Below are 14,931 nucleotides of genomic sequence, written 5' to 3'. Positions count from 1 at the left end.
CTGGCAGCTAGTGAGTGACACACCCCTCCCCACCCATGACAGGTAGACAGTGACAAATCATCCATCCTGGCAGCTAGTGAGTGACACACCCCTCCCCACCCATGACAGGTAGACAGTGACAAATCATCCATCCTGGCAGCTAGTGAGTGACACACCCCTCCCCACCCATGACAGGTAGACAGTGACAAATCCTCCATCCTGGCAGCTAGTGAGTGACACACCCCTCCCCACCCATGACAGGTAGACAGTGACAAATCCTCCATCCTGGCAGCTAGTGAGTGACACACCCCTCCCCACCCATGACAGGTAGACAGTGACAAATCCTCCATCCTGGCAGCTAGTTAGTGACACACCCCTTCCCACCCATGACAGCCAGCCAGTGACAAATTCTCCATCCTGGCAGCTAGTGAGTGACACACCCCTCCCCACCCATGACAGGTAGACAGTGACAAATCCTTCATCCTGGCAGCTAGTGAGTGACACACCCCTCCCCACCCATGACAGGTAGACAGTGACAAAGTCTCCATCCTGGCAGCTAGTGAGTGACACACCCCTCCCCACCCATGACAGGTAGACAGTGACAAATCCTTCATCCTGGCAGCTAGTGAGTGACACACCCCTCCCCACCCATGACAGGTAGACAGTGACAAATCCTTCATCCTGGCAGCTAGTGAGTGACACACCCCTCCCCACCCATGACAGGTAGACAGTGACAAATCCTCCATCCTGGCAGCTAGTGAGTGACACACCCCTCCCCACCAATGACAGGTAGACAGTGACAAATCCTCCATCCTGGCAGCTAGTGAGTGACACACCCCTCCCCACCAATGACAGGTAGACAGTGTCAGCTACTTCCCCACCAAGGCAGTCTGGATATAAAAAGTTATCCTAATGCTGTGACTGCTTTACTGCTGTGTGTGATAGCTCTGCTCATAAGTGACAGATCCCACTGGAATTCCTTGCTAACAAGCATCTACCTACAGTGATTTATTACAGTCCCTAGTGCCATCAGCTCCTGGGTTATATGTGAGCAGATCCCTGACACTATACAACTGTATTACACTGAGGCTGACACAGCCCTCAACACCTACACAGGTTTACTACAATAACCTTTTCATTTTTGCATTTAGTTGTTTTATAGTTTATTACTGTGAGCTCCAGTCTAATCAGAAAATCCAGCGGTACAGGAAGGAATGTTTTACTGTTTGCTATGAAAGAGACATGAACCCCCCAAAATTGTTCTTTCATGATTCAGACAGAGCATAGATTTTTTTGTTTTTTTAAATTTCCTATTTACTTCTATTATTACATTTGCTTCATTCTCATGTTGTTCTTTGTTGAAAAGCTATCTAGATAGGTATAGCGCACATGTCTGGAGCACGACGTGGCAGGATACAGTGCTGCCATCTAGTGCTCTTGCTAATGTATAATGCAAAACTGCTGCCATTTAGTGCTGCAGACACTTGCATGCTCCTGGCTTACCTCCCTGCTTTTCAACAAAGGATACAAAGAAAAGTTGTTTAAAATTGTATGATCTATCTGAATCATGAAAAAAGTGGCATGTGCTCCTTTAAATATTCTAATTTGTATTCATTTTTATTACTATGTTTCATATCGGAGCCAGACTTTTGTTGTTTTGAGGAGATGACCTGATGCTAAATATGGGACAGCAAAATTTGAGTTTGAAGTAATTAGGAAATATTAACTCCTGTGCTGCTATCTACTGTTTATGCACTAGAAAATGCATGTTTTCTTTTCATATGGTGGCGTTTTCCTATAGTATGATATTTCTGCAAACTTAAGTTATTTTCTAAAAATGCCACACCTGCTGAAAAAAACAAGGTATAATGTTATTGTTTGTATTTAAAATAGCTACTTTTGTCTGTTGTATCCCCACCTATACTTCTATTTTTCTGTAGAAAAGCTATGTAAACAGTAGACAATATAACTAATTAATCTCCTAGTGGGAGTAGGATAGAAAGAGAGAGAGATATTTTGTATCTGGAATAGCTGGCAGTTATCATTCAACCTTCCAGCCATAATTGGCATTTCAATACCTACAATAGATAACATTATCATGTCTGCTGTATATGCAGGATCAGTCCATTGTTATATGCATGTCCTGGAGAACAACAGGTGATGGTTTTAGTCAGCAAAACCAGCTATTTTAAATACAGAAATAAACACAAAGGAACATTTTCCAAGACATGTAATACTTTGCAGTAGGTATAACAAGTTATTTGGAACGCACATTTTATAGTACACAGTGTCCCTACAATTATTGAAATTACTTCTATTACATAATTTTGCTTTGTTCTCTTGGTATGCTTTGTTAAAGAGTAAAGTTTGGTAGTCTGATAGGAGCTTAGGAAAGTGCAGTAGTGCACATGTCTTTAGCATTCTATAGCAGCGGTGTTTGCAACTATGTAAAACATTGCTATAAACATTGTTCCAAACACTGCTGCCAGATAAAGACACATACATGCACCTAGGAATACTCTGCAGCAAATGATACCAAGAGAAGAAGTAAATACAAAAGCTGTTTAATATTTCATGCTCTATCCAATCCATTTAATTTGACTTTACTGTCCTTTCAATGAAAATGAAACAGCATTGCAATGTACATTTATTGCACATTTTGCTTGGTTTTGCTGAAAAATGTGCTTGTTCCATTATCCCTATAATGGCTTGTGTTCAATTTCTGTAACTAAGTATGAAGGAAAAATGCGACAGATTAACTCAACCAACTACATACTTCACAGTGATTACTTAGAGCAGTGAACAAACTCATCTACATATAGCCCCGTTGAAAGGAGATCAGCTAAATTTACTGACCAGGTATTTCAGGCAGTTTGTTAGCCCAGTGTGTAGAGTTTGGGAAATCATTAACAAAATTACAGTTTTAAATGCTTTTTAAAACAATGATTTAGTATGCAGATCTGTAATTTGTTAATTGCTGATATATATTATGCAGATATTTTTAAAAAAAAAATAATAATGTCCCTCTAGGATTTCATTTATGTGAGCCAGGGATATCAAATAAGCTGTTTCTGTTATGTAATGTGAGATTCTTTTCATTGTGTAGAAACAGCATCTTTTTTAAATTTTAATAATGAATAAGACTTCTGACTTCAGTATGCGGTTTTAGAGTTTTGCCAGTGTTAGGTGAAGGCAGTTTTGCTGTGGTCATGGGTGGAAGAGATGATTCCTCTTAAAGGGACAGTATACACTCATTTTCATATAACTGCATGTAATAGACACTACTATAAAGAATAAGATGCACAGATACTGATATAAAAATCCAGTATAAAATGGTATAAAAACGTACTTAGAAGCTTTCAGTTTAGCTCTTTTGAAAAGGCAGTTGGAAAGCCCACTGCAAGTGCGAAATAAGACACTCCCCCCCTCCCCCTTCTTTTGCATATGAAAAGACCCTTTACACAAACAGGAGCAAGCTGGAGTAGGTATACGTCAGTATTCACATAAAACTATGGGGCTTGGTTAGGAGTCTGAAAATCAGAGCAATGTTCTTTAAAAATAAGCAAAATTATACATTTTTTAAAAAACAAACTTTATGGGCTTTATAAATAGATCATCTACAAAACATTTATGCAAAGAAAAAATGAGTGTATAATGGCCCTTTAATCTATGGATCAACCATGAGCCAGAAACTGTAGACTGGAAAAAGTTAGTCTGATGGTTAGCCAGCCAAAATTAGAAACCAACCAACTTTAATAACTGATTTGTCAGCAAAATGATGTTTGATTGGCTAACAGATAGCAGAGAAATGAGTGCATTTTAGTGTCTCCTAATGGAGTTTATCATGAAACTTGCATAGCTCCATATTGTAGCTAACCAACGTGCTTACAATTTGTACACAGTTAGGGGAATTTGGGAGCTGCTAGACTTCACCTTTACTAGAGCAGCAACTCATGTCTTCTCCCTTGACTTGGATGAACGTTCATCAGTGAAATGTTAGCAATCCATACAGTAGGGCATCAATGACAGTATATAATAAAGACATGACATAGACATTGATATACAAACTGACACAGAAAGATTATGGACTCATGCTCCCTAGAGAGCTTGCAACCTAAGAGTAAATTTACAGAGAAAAGGTATAAGGGGTGTGGTTTAATGTAGGGCTGAAGTGTATGGAATAGATGGTAGCTTTTGAGGGAAGATATAACATTTTTATTATGGATAACAATGTGACAAAGGGCATGCTGCCCACTGTAACACCAGCCTGTTTTAGTTTAAGTTATTGGCAGTTATACTTCAAGTCTATGCTCTGGATATATCCATAGAAGGATTTATGGAAATAAAATATAAATGACCATGTGACCTTTGAAGAACACGTTATATCCAGATACTGATCTAAAAACTTAATTAGAAGTTCCCTATTTAGCACTGTTGATGAGGTTAGGCTGGGACACCCACTGAAAAGGACTGAGAAAGCAGGCAGAGCAGACCCTCTTCCCTCCCTTGCTTATGAACAGACTTGGGTTTACATCTGATACTTTGAGGATGCGTTAGGAGTCTGGGAATCAGCACAATTTTATTAAAATAAGCAAAACTATACATTGTTACAAAAACACTCCAAGATGGGCTATAGAAATGAATCATCTACAAAACATTTATGCAAAGGAAAATCTAGTGTACAGTGTCCCTTTACAGTGATTCCACAGTCTAAGAACAGTTATTAAAGGGACATTAAACCCCCAAAAGATCTTTCAGTATTCAGATACAGAATAACATTTTAAAAAAGTTTCCAATTTACTTCTATTATCAAATTTGCTTTGTTCTCCTGCTATTCTTTGTTGAAGGGATACCTAGGTAGGTACCGTGCACATGCCTGAAGCACTACATGACAGGAAATAGTGCTGCCATCTAGTGCTCCAGCTAATGTATAACATTTTGCAAAACTGCTTCCATACAGTACTATAGACACATGCACACTCATGAGCTTACATCCAATCTTTTCAACAAAGGATAACAAGAAAACGAAGAAAATTTGATAGCAGAAGTAAATTGGAATTTTTTTTTAAATTGTATGCTCTATCTGAATCATGAAAGAAAAATGTTGGGTTTTATGTCCCTTTAAGAGACTTATAACCTCTCACTGGTCCCTAAAATACCCTCTTTAAAACTAAGAACATAGCACCACACAAGCTGAACACTATGTTTTCAGGAAATTAATATAATATTCTCTATATATAAGCCCCACCCAAATGTTATTATCCATGATTGGTGACATACATTTAAAGTGACAGTAACATATACTTTAGCTCAAGTAGATGTATTGGACCAGTGCACAGACAATATGAGTTATTTGCAGAGAGGAGGAGCAGCAATCTTACAAAATGTGGGATGGGTAAGAGTTCTCGTGTATATATATCCCCTATTTTTCCATCCAAAGCTTTCTTGCAAGCTCTGCCCTGGTGTATTCCCTACCCTATTATGTTTTGGTTTCACAAAACAATGGTCAATCTAAAAAATGCCCCAAAACTGCAGGGCTTCTGTAAAGCTAATTTATGTGGTCAGTTGCTTCTAACTGGATAACTGGATAGATATGGAGTGTTTTAAATGGACAATCTACTTGAAAATGTTAATTGTTTAATAAAATAGATAATCCCTTTATTACCCATTTCACAGTTGAGCATAACCAACACTGTTATAGTAATACCCTTTTTACCTCTATGATTACTTTGTATCTAAGCCTCTGCAGATTGGCCCTTATGTCCGTTATTTTGACAGACTTGCATTTTAGTCAATCAGTGCTGACTCATCAATAACTCCACTGGAGTGAGCACACTGTTATCTATATGACACACATGAACTAGCACTGTCTAACTGTGAACAACTGTCAAAATGCACTAAGATAAGAGGCGTCCTTCAACTGCTTAGAAATCAGTTTATAAACCTACATAGGTTTACCTTTTAACAATGAATACCAAGAAAACAAAGCAAATTGGATGCTAAAAGTAAATTGGAAAGTTGTGTAAAACTGCATGCCTATCTGAATCATGAAAGATTTGACTTGACTGTCCCTTTAATTACTCTTTGTAAGAAAAGTGCTTTATAAATAACATTATGTGTAAGGGTGCAGCAAGGGGTTGTCTGGCAAATCACAGCTGTATTGTTAGTGTCATTCACTTTTAAAGTAGTGTGTTCCTGTGCATGATAAAGGCATCAATCACATAAAAGAGAAGGATCACTTAAAAATATGTTTCTGGGCTGATGGGCAGGTGATCAGCAGGGGAATGATGTTGGTTTGGAGGGCCAATATCAAAGAAAAAATAACTTTAAGAAAGGTGAGTGCTTCATAACCAACTTTCCCTGGGCACCTACTGCACAATAATGGAAAAATATTAGTGCAGCTTATTGCTTGCCGTGCATATTTGAAGATTAGTTTCAACATCACCATGTTGCTTTAGTAATACCAGGATTATATAGATTTGAAATCTGTGCAATAAAAAATGTTATCTTGTAACGTTGCATTGATTTAGCTAAAAAAATGTGTGCTTAGTATTCAAAGTAAATTTCAAGAAATGACACTGTTGTTCTTCTTTCAGCTACCTGCATATAGGGGAAGTTAAGAAAAAACCAGTGGACATCTTAAGTCAGGTAATGAAACTGCATTTTTGTGTCTGTTAGTTTGTCTAATAGTTGTGCAAATAAACATGGCATAAGAATTCCCATTTATTTATTGTTTATTATTATTTTAAACTTAGTTTACATTATTTTTTAATTGTCTTGTCAGATTGTAAAGGACAGTGTAAAGATAGACTCTTGGATTTCTATGAATGTTTTCATTTTTATGGAAAGTTCTATTTCTTTCATTGTGTTAAGCACTTTTAAAGAGGTTAAAACCAAGTCAAAACAGCACACCTGGTGACCTCCAAATAAGAATATTGCCAGTCACGAGCAGACATATGTTTGCATACTCAAACTCTTCACCACATCGTAATCTGGATTTGCAAAGTGTGCTGACTACACAGCGGTTCAATTCATTGTAAGAAATATAACAAAATCATGCATGTTCATTTTACATTGAAATGCCCCTCTAAATAGCATGTTATGCAGAGCATTTTGAGAAAAACTGAAGACAGTTTCTAGAAATTAGTATACATTTAAATGAGTTTTCATTATCAAAAAAAGAGTTACAATTCTTTTGTTATTTTTTTTTTCTTTATGCTAAGAGAATGTAGCCTTAGCAAACCAATGACACAACAAATAATTTGCTCCTTCTATAGAAATACAGTAAAAATACAGAAACTTATTAGTGTGGTACTGTGATTGCACCTAATCATGGTTGTGGTTTGCAGTTTTAACAAAAGGAAGCTTTTTGTATTAACCTGTGCATAAAGTAAAGTATGGTACAGATGTGTTTTGTTGGAACAGCAAATAGTAAAATATTTTTATGCAAAGAAACCTAACACGATTATACAACTATCTATATGTTTACAAATAAGTTGTAATTGCAGCTATGAATATGTTGATAACTCCATATATACATACACACACACACACACACACAACATACAACTATATCTATATGTTTTCAAAAAAGTTGTAATTGCAGCTATGAATATGTTGATAACTCCATATATACATACACACACACACAACATACAACTATATCTATCTATATGTTTACAAATAAGTTGTAATTGCAGCTATGAATATGTTGATAACTCCATATATACACACACACACACAACATACAACTATATCTATCTATATGTTTACAAATAAGTTATAATTGCAGCTATGAATATGTTGATAACTCCATATATACATACATATACACACACACACACACACGCATGGAGAAAATCCCAAAATCCACAATTATTCAGAAATCCAGACATTTTTTAATTAAATAAAATGATTAGAAATCACCATCTTTCCAGGCTAATAAGTCACAATCCTATATGTCTACGTCGTTGGTTTGATTTTTGTGCTATAAAATGCAAAATATTAGCCTATATTTCTCCAACATTGGTGTGTCCGGTCCACGGCGTCATCCATTACTTGTGGGAAATATTCTCCCCCACAGGGAAAGGCAAGGAGAGCACACAGCAAGAGCTGTCCATATAGCTCCCCCTCTGGCTCCGCCCCCCAGTCATTCTCCTTGCCGCTCTGAAGGGACTTCCTCCAAGAGGAAGGTTCCACCTGTCTCGCTTATCTTCAGACCAGATAAAGAAACAGGCATTCTTACATTGTGTAAGAGACCTATCAAAGATGGGAGTGATAAACCCAGTCCCCTCCGGGGAACAAGGTCTAGGTTTTTACTCAAACCTGTTTGTGGTTCCCAAAAAAGAGGGAACTTTCAGGCCAATTCTGGATTTAAAGATATTAAACAAGTTCCTCAGAGTTCCATCCTTCAAAATGGAAACCATTCGGACAATCTTGCCAACAATCCAGCAGGGTCAATATTTGACTACCGTGGATCTAAAGGATGCGTATCTGCATATTCCAATCCACAAAACTCATCATCAGTTCCTGAGGTTCGCCTTTCTGGACAAACATTACCAGTTCGTGGCTCTTCCATTCGGTTTAGCCACCGCTCCCAGAATTTTCACAAAGGTGCTAGGGTCCCTTCTAGCGGTCCTAAGGCCAAGGGGCATCGCTGTAGCACCTTATCTAGACGACATCCTAATCCAAGCGTCGTCTCTTTCCAAAGCAAGGGCCCACACAGACATTGTGTTGGCTTTTCTCAGATCTCACGGGTGGAAGGTGAACATAGAAAAGAGTTCACTGTCACCGTCCACAAGGGTTCCTTTTCTGGGAACAATAATAGATTCTGTGGAAATGAAGATCTTCCTGACAGAAGTCAGAAAGCTAAAGCTTCTAAATGTTTGTCGAGTTCTTCATTCTATTCCTCAACCCTCCATAGCTCAGTGCATGGAAGTAATAGGACTAATGGTCGCAGCAATGGACGTGGTTCCTTTTGCTCGAATTCATCTAAGACCATTACAGCTGTGCATGCTCAATCAGTGGAATGGGGACTATACAGACTTGTCTCCCCAAATTCAAGTAGACCAGGTAACCAGGGTCTCACTTCTCTGGTGCTTGACCCAGGATCACCTGTCTCAGGGAATGAGTTTCCGCAGACCGGAGTGGGTCATCGTCACGACCGACGCCAGCCTCTTGGGGTGGGGCGTGGTCTAGGACTCCCTGAAAGCTCAGGGCCTATGGTCTCGGGAAGAGTCGCTTCTCCCAATAAACATTTTGGAACTAAGAGCAATATTCTATGCGCTCTTGGCTTGGCCTCAGCTAGCAGAAGCCAGGTTCATAAGATTTCAGTCGGACAACATAACGACTGTTGCGTACATCAATCATCAGGGGGGAACAAAGAGTTCCCTAGCGATGAAGGAAGTAACCAAGATTATCCAATGGGCAGAGAATCACTCCTGCCATCTATCTGCTATTCACATCCCAGGAGTAGACAACTGGGAAGCGGACTATTTGAGTCGTCAGACTTTCCATCCGGGGGAGTGGGAACTCCACACGGAGGTCTTTGCTCAGTTAACCCAATTATGGGGCATTCCAGACATGGATCTAATGGCATCCCGTCAGAACTTCAAGATTCCTTGCTACGGGTCCAGATCCAGGGATCCCAAGGCGACTCTAGTGGATGCATTAGTGGCGCCTTGGTCGTTCAACCTAGCGTATGTGTTTCCACCGTTTCCTCTCCTTCCCAGGCTCATAGCCAGGATCAAACAGGAGAAGGCCTCGGTGATTCTGATAGCTCCTGCGTGGCCACGCAGGACTTGGTATGCAGACCTGGTGAATATGTCATCGGCTCCACCATGGAAGCTACCTTTGAGACAGGATCTTCTAGTACAAGGTCCATTCGAACATCCAAATCTAGTTTCTCTGCAGCTGACTGCTTGGAAATTGAACGCTTGATTTTATCCAAGCGTGGGTTTTCGAATTCTGTGATAGATACTCTGGTCCAAGCCAGAAAACCTGTGACTAGAAAGATTTACCATAAAATATGGAAAAAATATATCTGCTGGTGTGAATCCAAGGGATTCTCCTGGAGTAAGATTAACATTCCAAAGATTCTCTCCTTTCTCCAAGAAGGTTTGGATAAAGGGTTGTCAGCTAGTTCTCTAAAAGGACAGATTTCTGCTTTATCTGTCTTGTTACACAAACGACTGGCAGCTGTGACAGATGTACAAGCTTTTGTTCAGGCTTTGGTTAGAATCAAGCCTGTTTACAGACCCATGACTCCTCCTTGGAGTCTAAATTTAGTTCTTTCAGTTCTTCAAGGGGTTCCGTTTGAACCTTTACATTCCATAGATATTAAGTTATTATCTTGGAAAGTTCTGTTTTTGGTTGCTATTTCTTCTGCTAGAAGAGTTTCTGAATTATCTGCTTTGCAATGTAATCCACCCTATCTGGTTTTCCATTCAGATAAGGTTGTTTTGCGTACTAAGCCTGGTTTTCTTCCAAAAGTTGTTTCCAACAAGAATATTAACCAGGAAATAGTTGTTCCTCCTCTGTGTCCGAATCCAGTTTCAAAGAAGGAACGTTTATTACACAATTTAGATGTTGTTCGTGCTTTAAAGTTCTACTTAGAAGCAACAAAAGATTTTAGACAAACCTCATCTTTGTTTGTCGTTTACTCTGGTAAGAGGAGAGGTCAAAAAGCTACTGCTACCTCTCTCTCTTTCTGGCTGAAAAGCATTATCCGATTGGCTTATGAGACTGCCGGACGGCAACCTCCTGACCGAATCACAGCTCACTCTACTAGGGCTGTGGCTTCCACTTGGGCCTACAAGAACGAGGCTTCTGTTGATCAGATATGTAAGGCAGCGACTTGGTCCTCTCTGCACACTTTTGCCAAATTCTACAAATTTGATACTTATGCTTCTTTGGAGGCTATTTTTGGGAGAAAAGTTTTGCAAGCCGTGGTGCCTTCCATTTAGGTAACCTGATTTGCTCCCTCCCTTCATCCGTGCCCTAAAGCTTTGGTATTGGTTCCCACAAGTAATGGATGACGCCGTGGACCGGACACACCAATGTTGGAGAAAACAGAATTTATGCTTACCTGATAAATTACTTTCTCCAACGGTGTGTCCGGTCCACGGCCCGCCCTGGTTTCCTAATCAGGTTGAAATTTTTTTCTTTATACACTACAGTCACCACGGCACCCTATAGTTTCTCCTTTTTCTCCAAACCGTCGGTCGAATGACTGGGGGGCGGAGCCAGAGGGGGAGCTATATGGACAGCTCTTGCTGTGTGCTCTCCTTGCCTTTCCCTGTGGGGGAGAATATTTCCCACAAGTAATGGATGACACCGTGGACCGGACACACCGTTGGAGAAAGTAATTTATCAGGTAAGCATAAATTCTGTTTTATTTAAAATAACTGGACACCCTCAGAAACAAGTGTGAAAACAAGAAGTCAAAATTACGGAAAAAAAATGATGCGCCAAACTTTATAAAATTTGTCATGCTGGTAGATTTTGTTGTATAGTAAGTGTTTTTTATGGTTTGGTGATGAAGAGAACCGCTGTTAGTAAAATATATAGGTTTAAAAATGTAAGTTCATGTGGAGGCAAAGGGTTGTGGTAGTTGTAGTCTCAGATTCTGGTTTGTATGGTGCTGTAGCCTAGACAGTGAGTACTTGCAGCAGTGCCCTACTTTATATAGTAGAAGTTCAGACTACACACATACTCACTACACACACATGCACACATTCTACCCACACTCTCTATACTATAAACACATTATGCATACATCACTTGTGCACACAGATGCGCACACATTCTACCCACACTCTCCATACTATAAACGTTATACACACATCACTTGTACACACATACTCACTACACACATGCACACATTCTACCCACACTCTCCATACTATACACACGTTATACACACATAACTTTTACATACACATACTCACTACACATGCACACATTCTACCCACACTCTCCATACTATACACATATCACTTGTACATGCACATACTCACTACACAGCACACACATGCACACATTCTACCCACACTCTCCATTCTATACGCATTATACACACATCTACAAACTGTGCACACGTTCTACCCACACTCTCTATACTATACACACGTTATACACACATCACTTCTACACACATACTCACTACCCACACTCTCCATACTCACTAAGCAAACATTCTACTCACACTCTCTATACTATACACACATGTTATACACACAACTTCTGGACACAAAAAAACTTGTAAATGCAAATGCCGAAATCTTACAAATTCCCAATCAAAAATAAAAATTAAATAAAAATTATTCATTTAAATTTGTTGTCATTGAATAGCTATATCTATGTCTTTACTGTATATCTGTATTATATCTATGTTGGCATAAAGCTATTTGCTTCCAAATAAACCTACAGAAGTTAGCTATTGTTCACAAAGCTCATTTAAAGTTTTTTAATGAGTCAACAAAAAGTAAATTGCTTTATACAAACACTTGTTACTATTCTTGACGCCCTTTCACATTGTTTGTTTTTGTCGACCTTCTTCCTCTCATGAACTGTATGCAGTAACCGAGAAACCCACATAGTAAAAGTCATTCAATACTGCTTTTGTTTGTCTCCTAAGGGTATAGTTACAGCTTTCTGTTTGAAAACTACAATATATATGTACATTTTAGTCATTCAAGCATAAATCAGTTTTCTGAAGCCTTCTGTTCTAATCCTAATTTATTTTTGGAGCTTCATTAAAGAATTAGGCAACATTATTATTTTTCTTCTCACATGAAGATTTTAATATAAAAATTCTGTTATTACAGAATATACTTTTATTGTAAAACCCATTTAAAGACACATAATGGCACACAAGTAAAATGTTTTAATGCACTGGAACATTTTACTTTTGTACTGTAATTGCATGCCTCTTACTATGTATTTAACCTCCACACAAGGGATTAAACAAACAGTTAAAATCCTTTCCAGAGAGGCAATGTGCTACAGTCCTGAGCTGAACATAGGCCTGTGAGACAATCAAAAGTGGCATATGTGCGTAACAGACAGCTATTGGCCATGTCCAGCTCTACAGTGGAAGTGCAGTGGATTTTATGTCTGAGTTTTGACCCCTTTGCATGGGTTAACATAAAGGCATGTTCCATTAATATATTTCTCTGAGTTTATGCATGGGCCAATATACGGCCTCCATAACAGACATGCAAAAATTCCTTTTTTTGTTATTTGAAATATTTTGTCAGAAATTTGTTCATTAAGTAAATAGAGAAAAATTAAAAAATCTATTGGAAAATAGACATAATAAATGAATGAATGAGTTCTCTGTCTAATACATAGAGAAACTAACTGAACAAATGAATGAATTAAATGAAGTTTGTTTTATTAATGAATTAATTTCTGACTCAATATTTCAAAATTTACAAAATGAATAATTAAAAAAGAGTTTTGCACATATCTAAGCTCTGCGGAATCTGTTGGCGCACTACAAATAACTGATAATAATGTCTAGTCCATAAGACACTCTCCTGCTCTAGTAATAATTGAAGGTGCGTTTGCCTCTGGACACTTTCCTCTTGCTTATCACATCATTATGCATTATGTGACAATACGCTGTGATACAGTTACTGTATATGATCAGGGACCTCCGGTTCCGTGTCATTTAACCCCAGGAAACAAAAAGTAAGGCATTGCAGAGTTAAGGATGACTTAGACACATAAAGTGGAGAACATGTGTGATTTGCTTTGCATTGAAACTAACAGTATGTGCATGTTTTTGCACAACTCATCCCTATGGATACATTGTTCATTGGCAGATATAGACAACTCTATTGGTAGGCAGTAACATGCCCCACAAGCAGAGAAACAAAATGTTTTTATTTTTTTTCTACAAAAAGGTAATAAATAATGAAATAACCTCTCTTAGATGCAACAAATAAAATGTATTTAATGTAACCTAAAATTTTAGAGTAAAGTTAAAGTAAATTATTTTATGTACACATAATAATTATATCAGCAATTAATCACTGCTTTGCAGTAGATCTTGACACAAATTAATGTTTCAACCTTCCCCGTGTCTAAGTATGTTTACTTGGTCTCATCATTCCTCCTGGAATGATCTAAGCAATCACTGTGTATGGCGCATCAGGGACTGTTACATACTTGTGTTATATTTCTACTAAAAACCTCTCAGGAGGGAGGAGAAAAAGCACAGCTTGCCAAGTTAGTTCACAGGATAAGCAGGCATACTAATGAATGAATATAAATGAATCCCCCATAAAGGGCTAGATTACAAGTTAAGTGCAAAATATTGCTTCCGTAAAAGCGATATATATGCGCTCAACATAGTAATACTATAACACGCAAATGTGTGCTGGTATTATAAGTGAGGTACAAACTGAGCGAACCTTATGTTAGCTTTGCACGGAAGCATTGCTCTCACGAGAGTGCGCTTTCATAGGCTCCAATGGGAGCCTCGTTCTCTCACGGCATGAGAACTAGTGCAGGGGGTAAGTCGCGCAACGATGGGCAGCAAATTAAAATGTATATGAATATATATATGCTAATATAGGTATATACACATATTACCACATAAATATATATGTATATAAGCATATACATATATATTTACAGGGAAAACACAGTTCCCATAGACCGCAATGTAAAGGCACTTTTTCAGTGCCGCCAACTTTAGCCTCCAAAAACTGCCTAGTGCAGATATAAAAAAACAAACAAAAACAAAGGTGTGTTAAAAACTTTGTTGGTATTCAACTTGAGCGATACATTGTAACGATTACCACTTTATTGGGCATCCAAGCAATTGCAGTACATGAGTTTATGGTTCTATCTGAAATATTTCAGCACAATTCCAGATGTTTTATAATTTGATTTTATGACTTGCTATATGGGTTTTGATTAACATTAAATTACTATTATTAT

The 14,931-nt window shown here is 38.3% G+C and overlaps 1 protein-coding gene across 1 annotated transcript in view; it reads left to right on the top strand.

Moving 5' to 3' along the window:
• Positions 1-14,931, top strand: part of DCDC2 (doublecortin domain containing 2) — a 556,437-nt gene that overhangs the window by 20,356 nt on the left and 521,150 nt on the right. Inside the window, exon 2 of the mRNA XM_053714795.1 lies at positions 6,576-6,627. Within this exon, the coding sequence (XP_053570770.1) occupies positions 6,576-6,627 (52 nt within the window). The remainder of the gene's footprint in view (positions 1-6,575; positions 6,628-14,931) is intronic.

This window comes from Bombina bombina, chromosome 5 (assembly GCF_027579735.1).
Source record: "Bombina bombina isolate aBomBom1 chromosome 5, aBomBom1.pri, whole genome shotgun sequence".
In the NCBI taxonomy this organism is placed as follows: Eukaryota; Metazoa; Chordata; class Amphibia; order Anura; family Bombinatoridae; genus Bombina; species Bombina bombina.
Note: the sequence above shows the minus strand (reverse complement) of the source record. Positions and strands in the feature narration are given on the sequence as shown.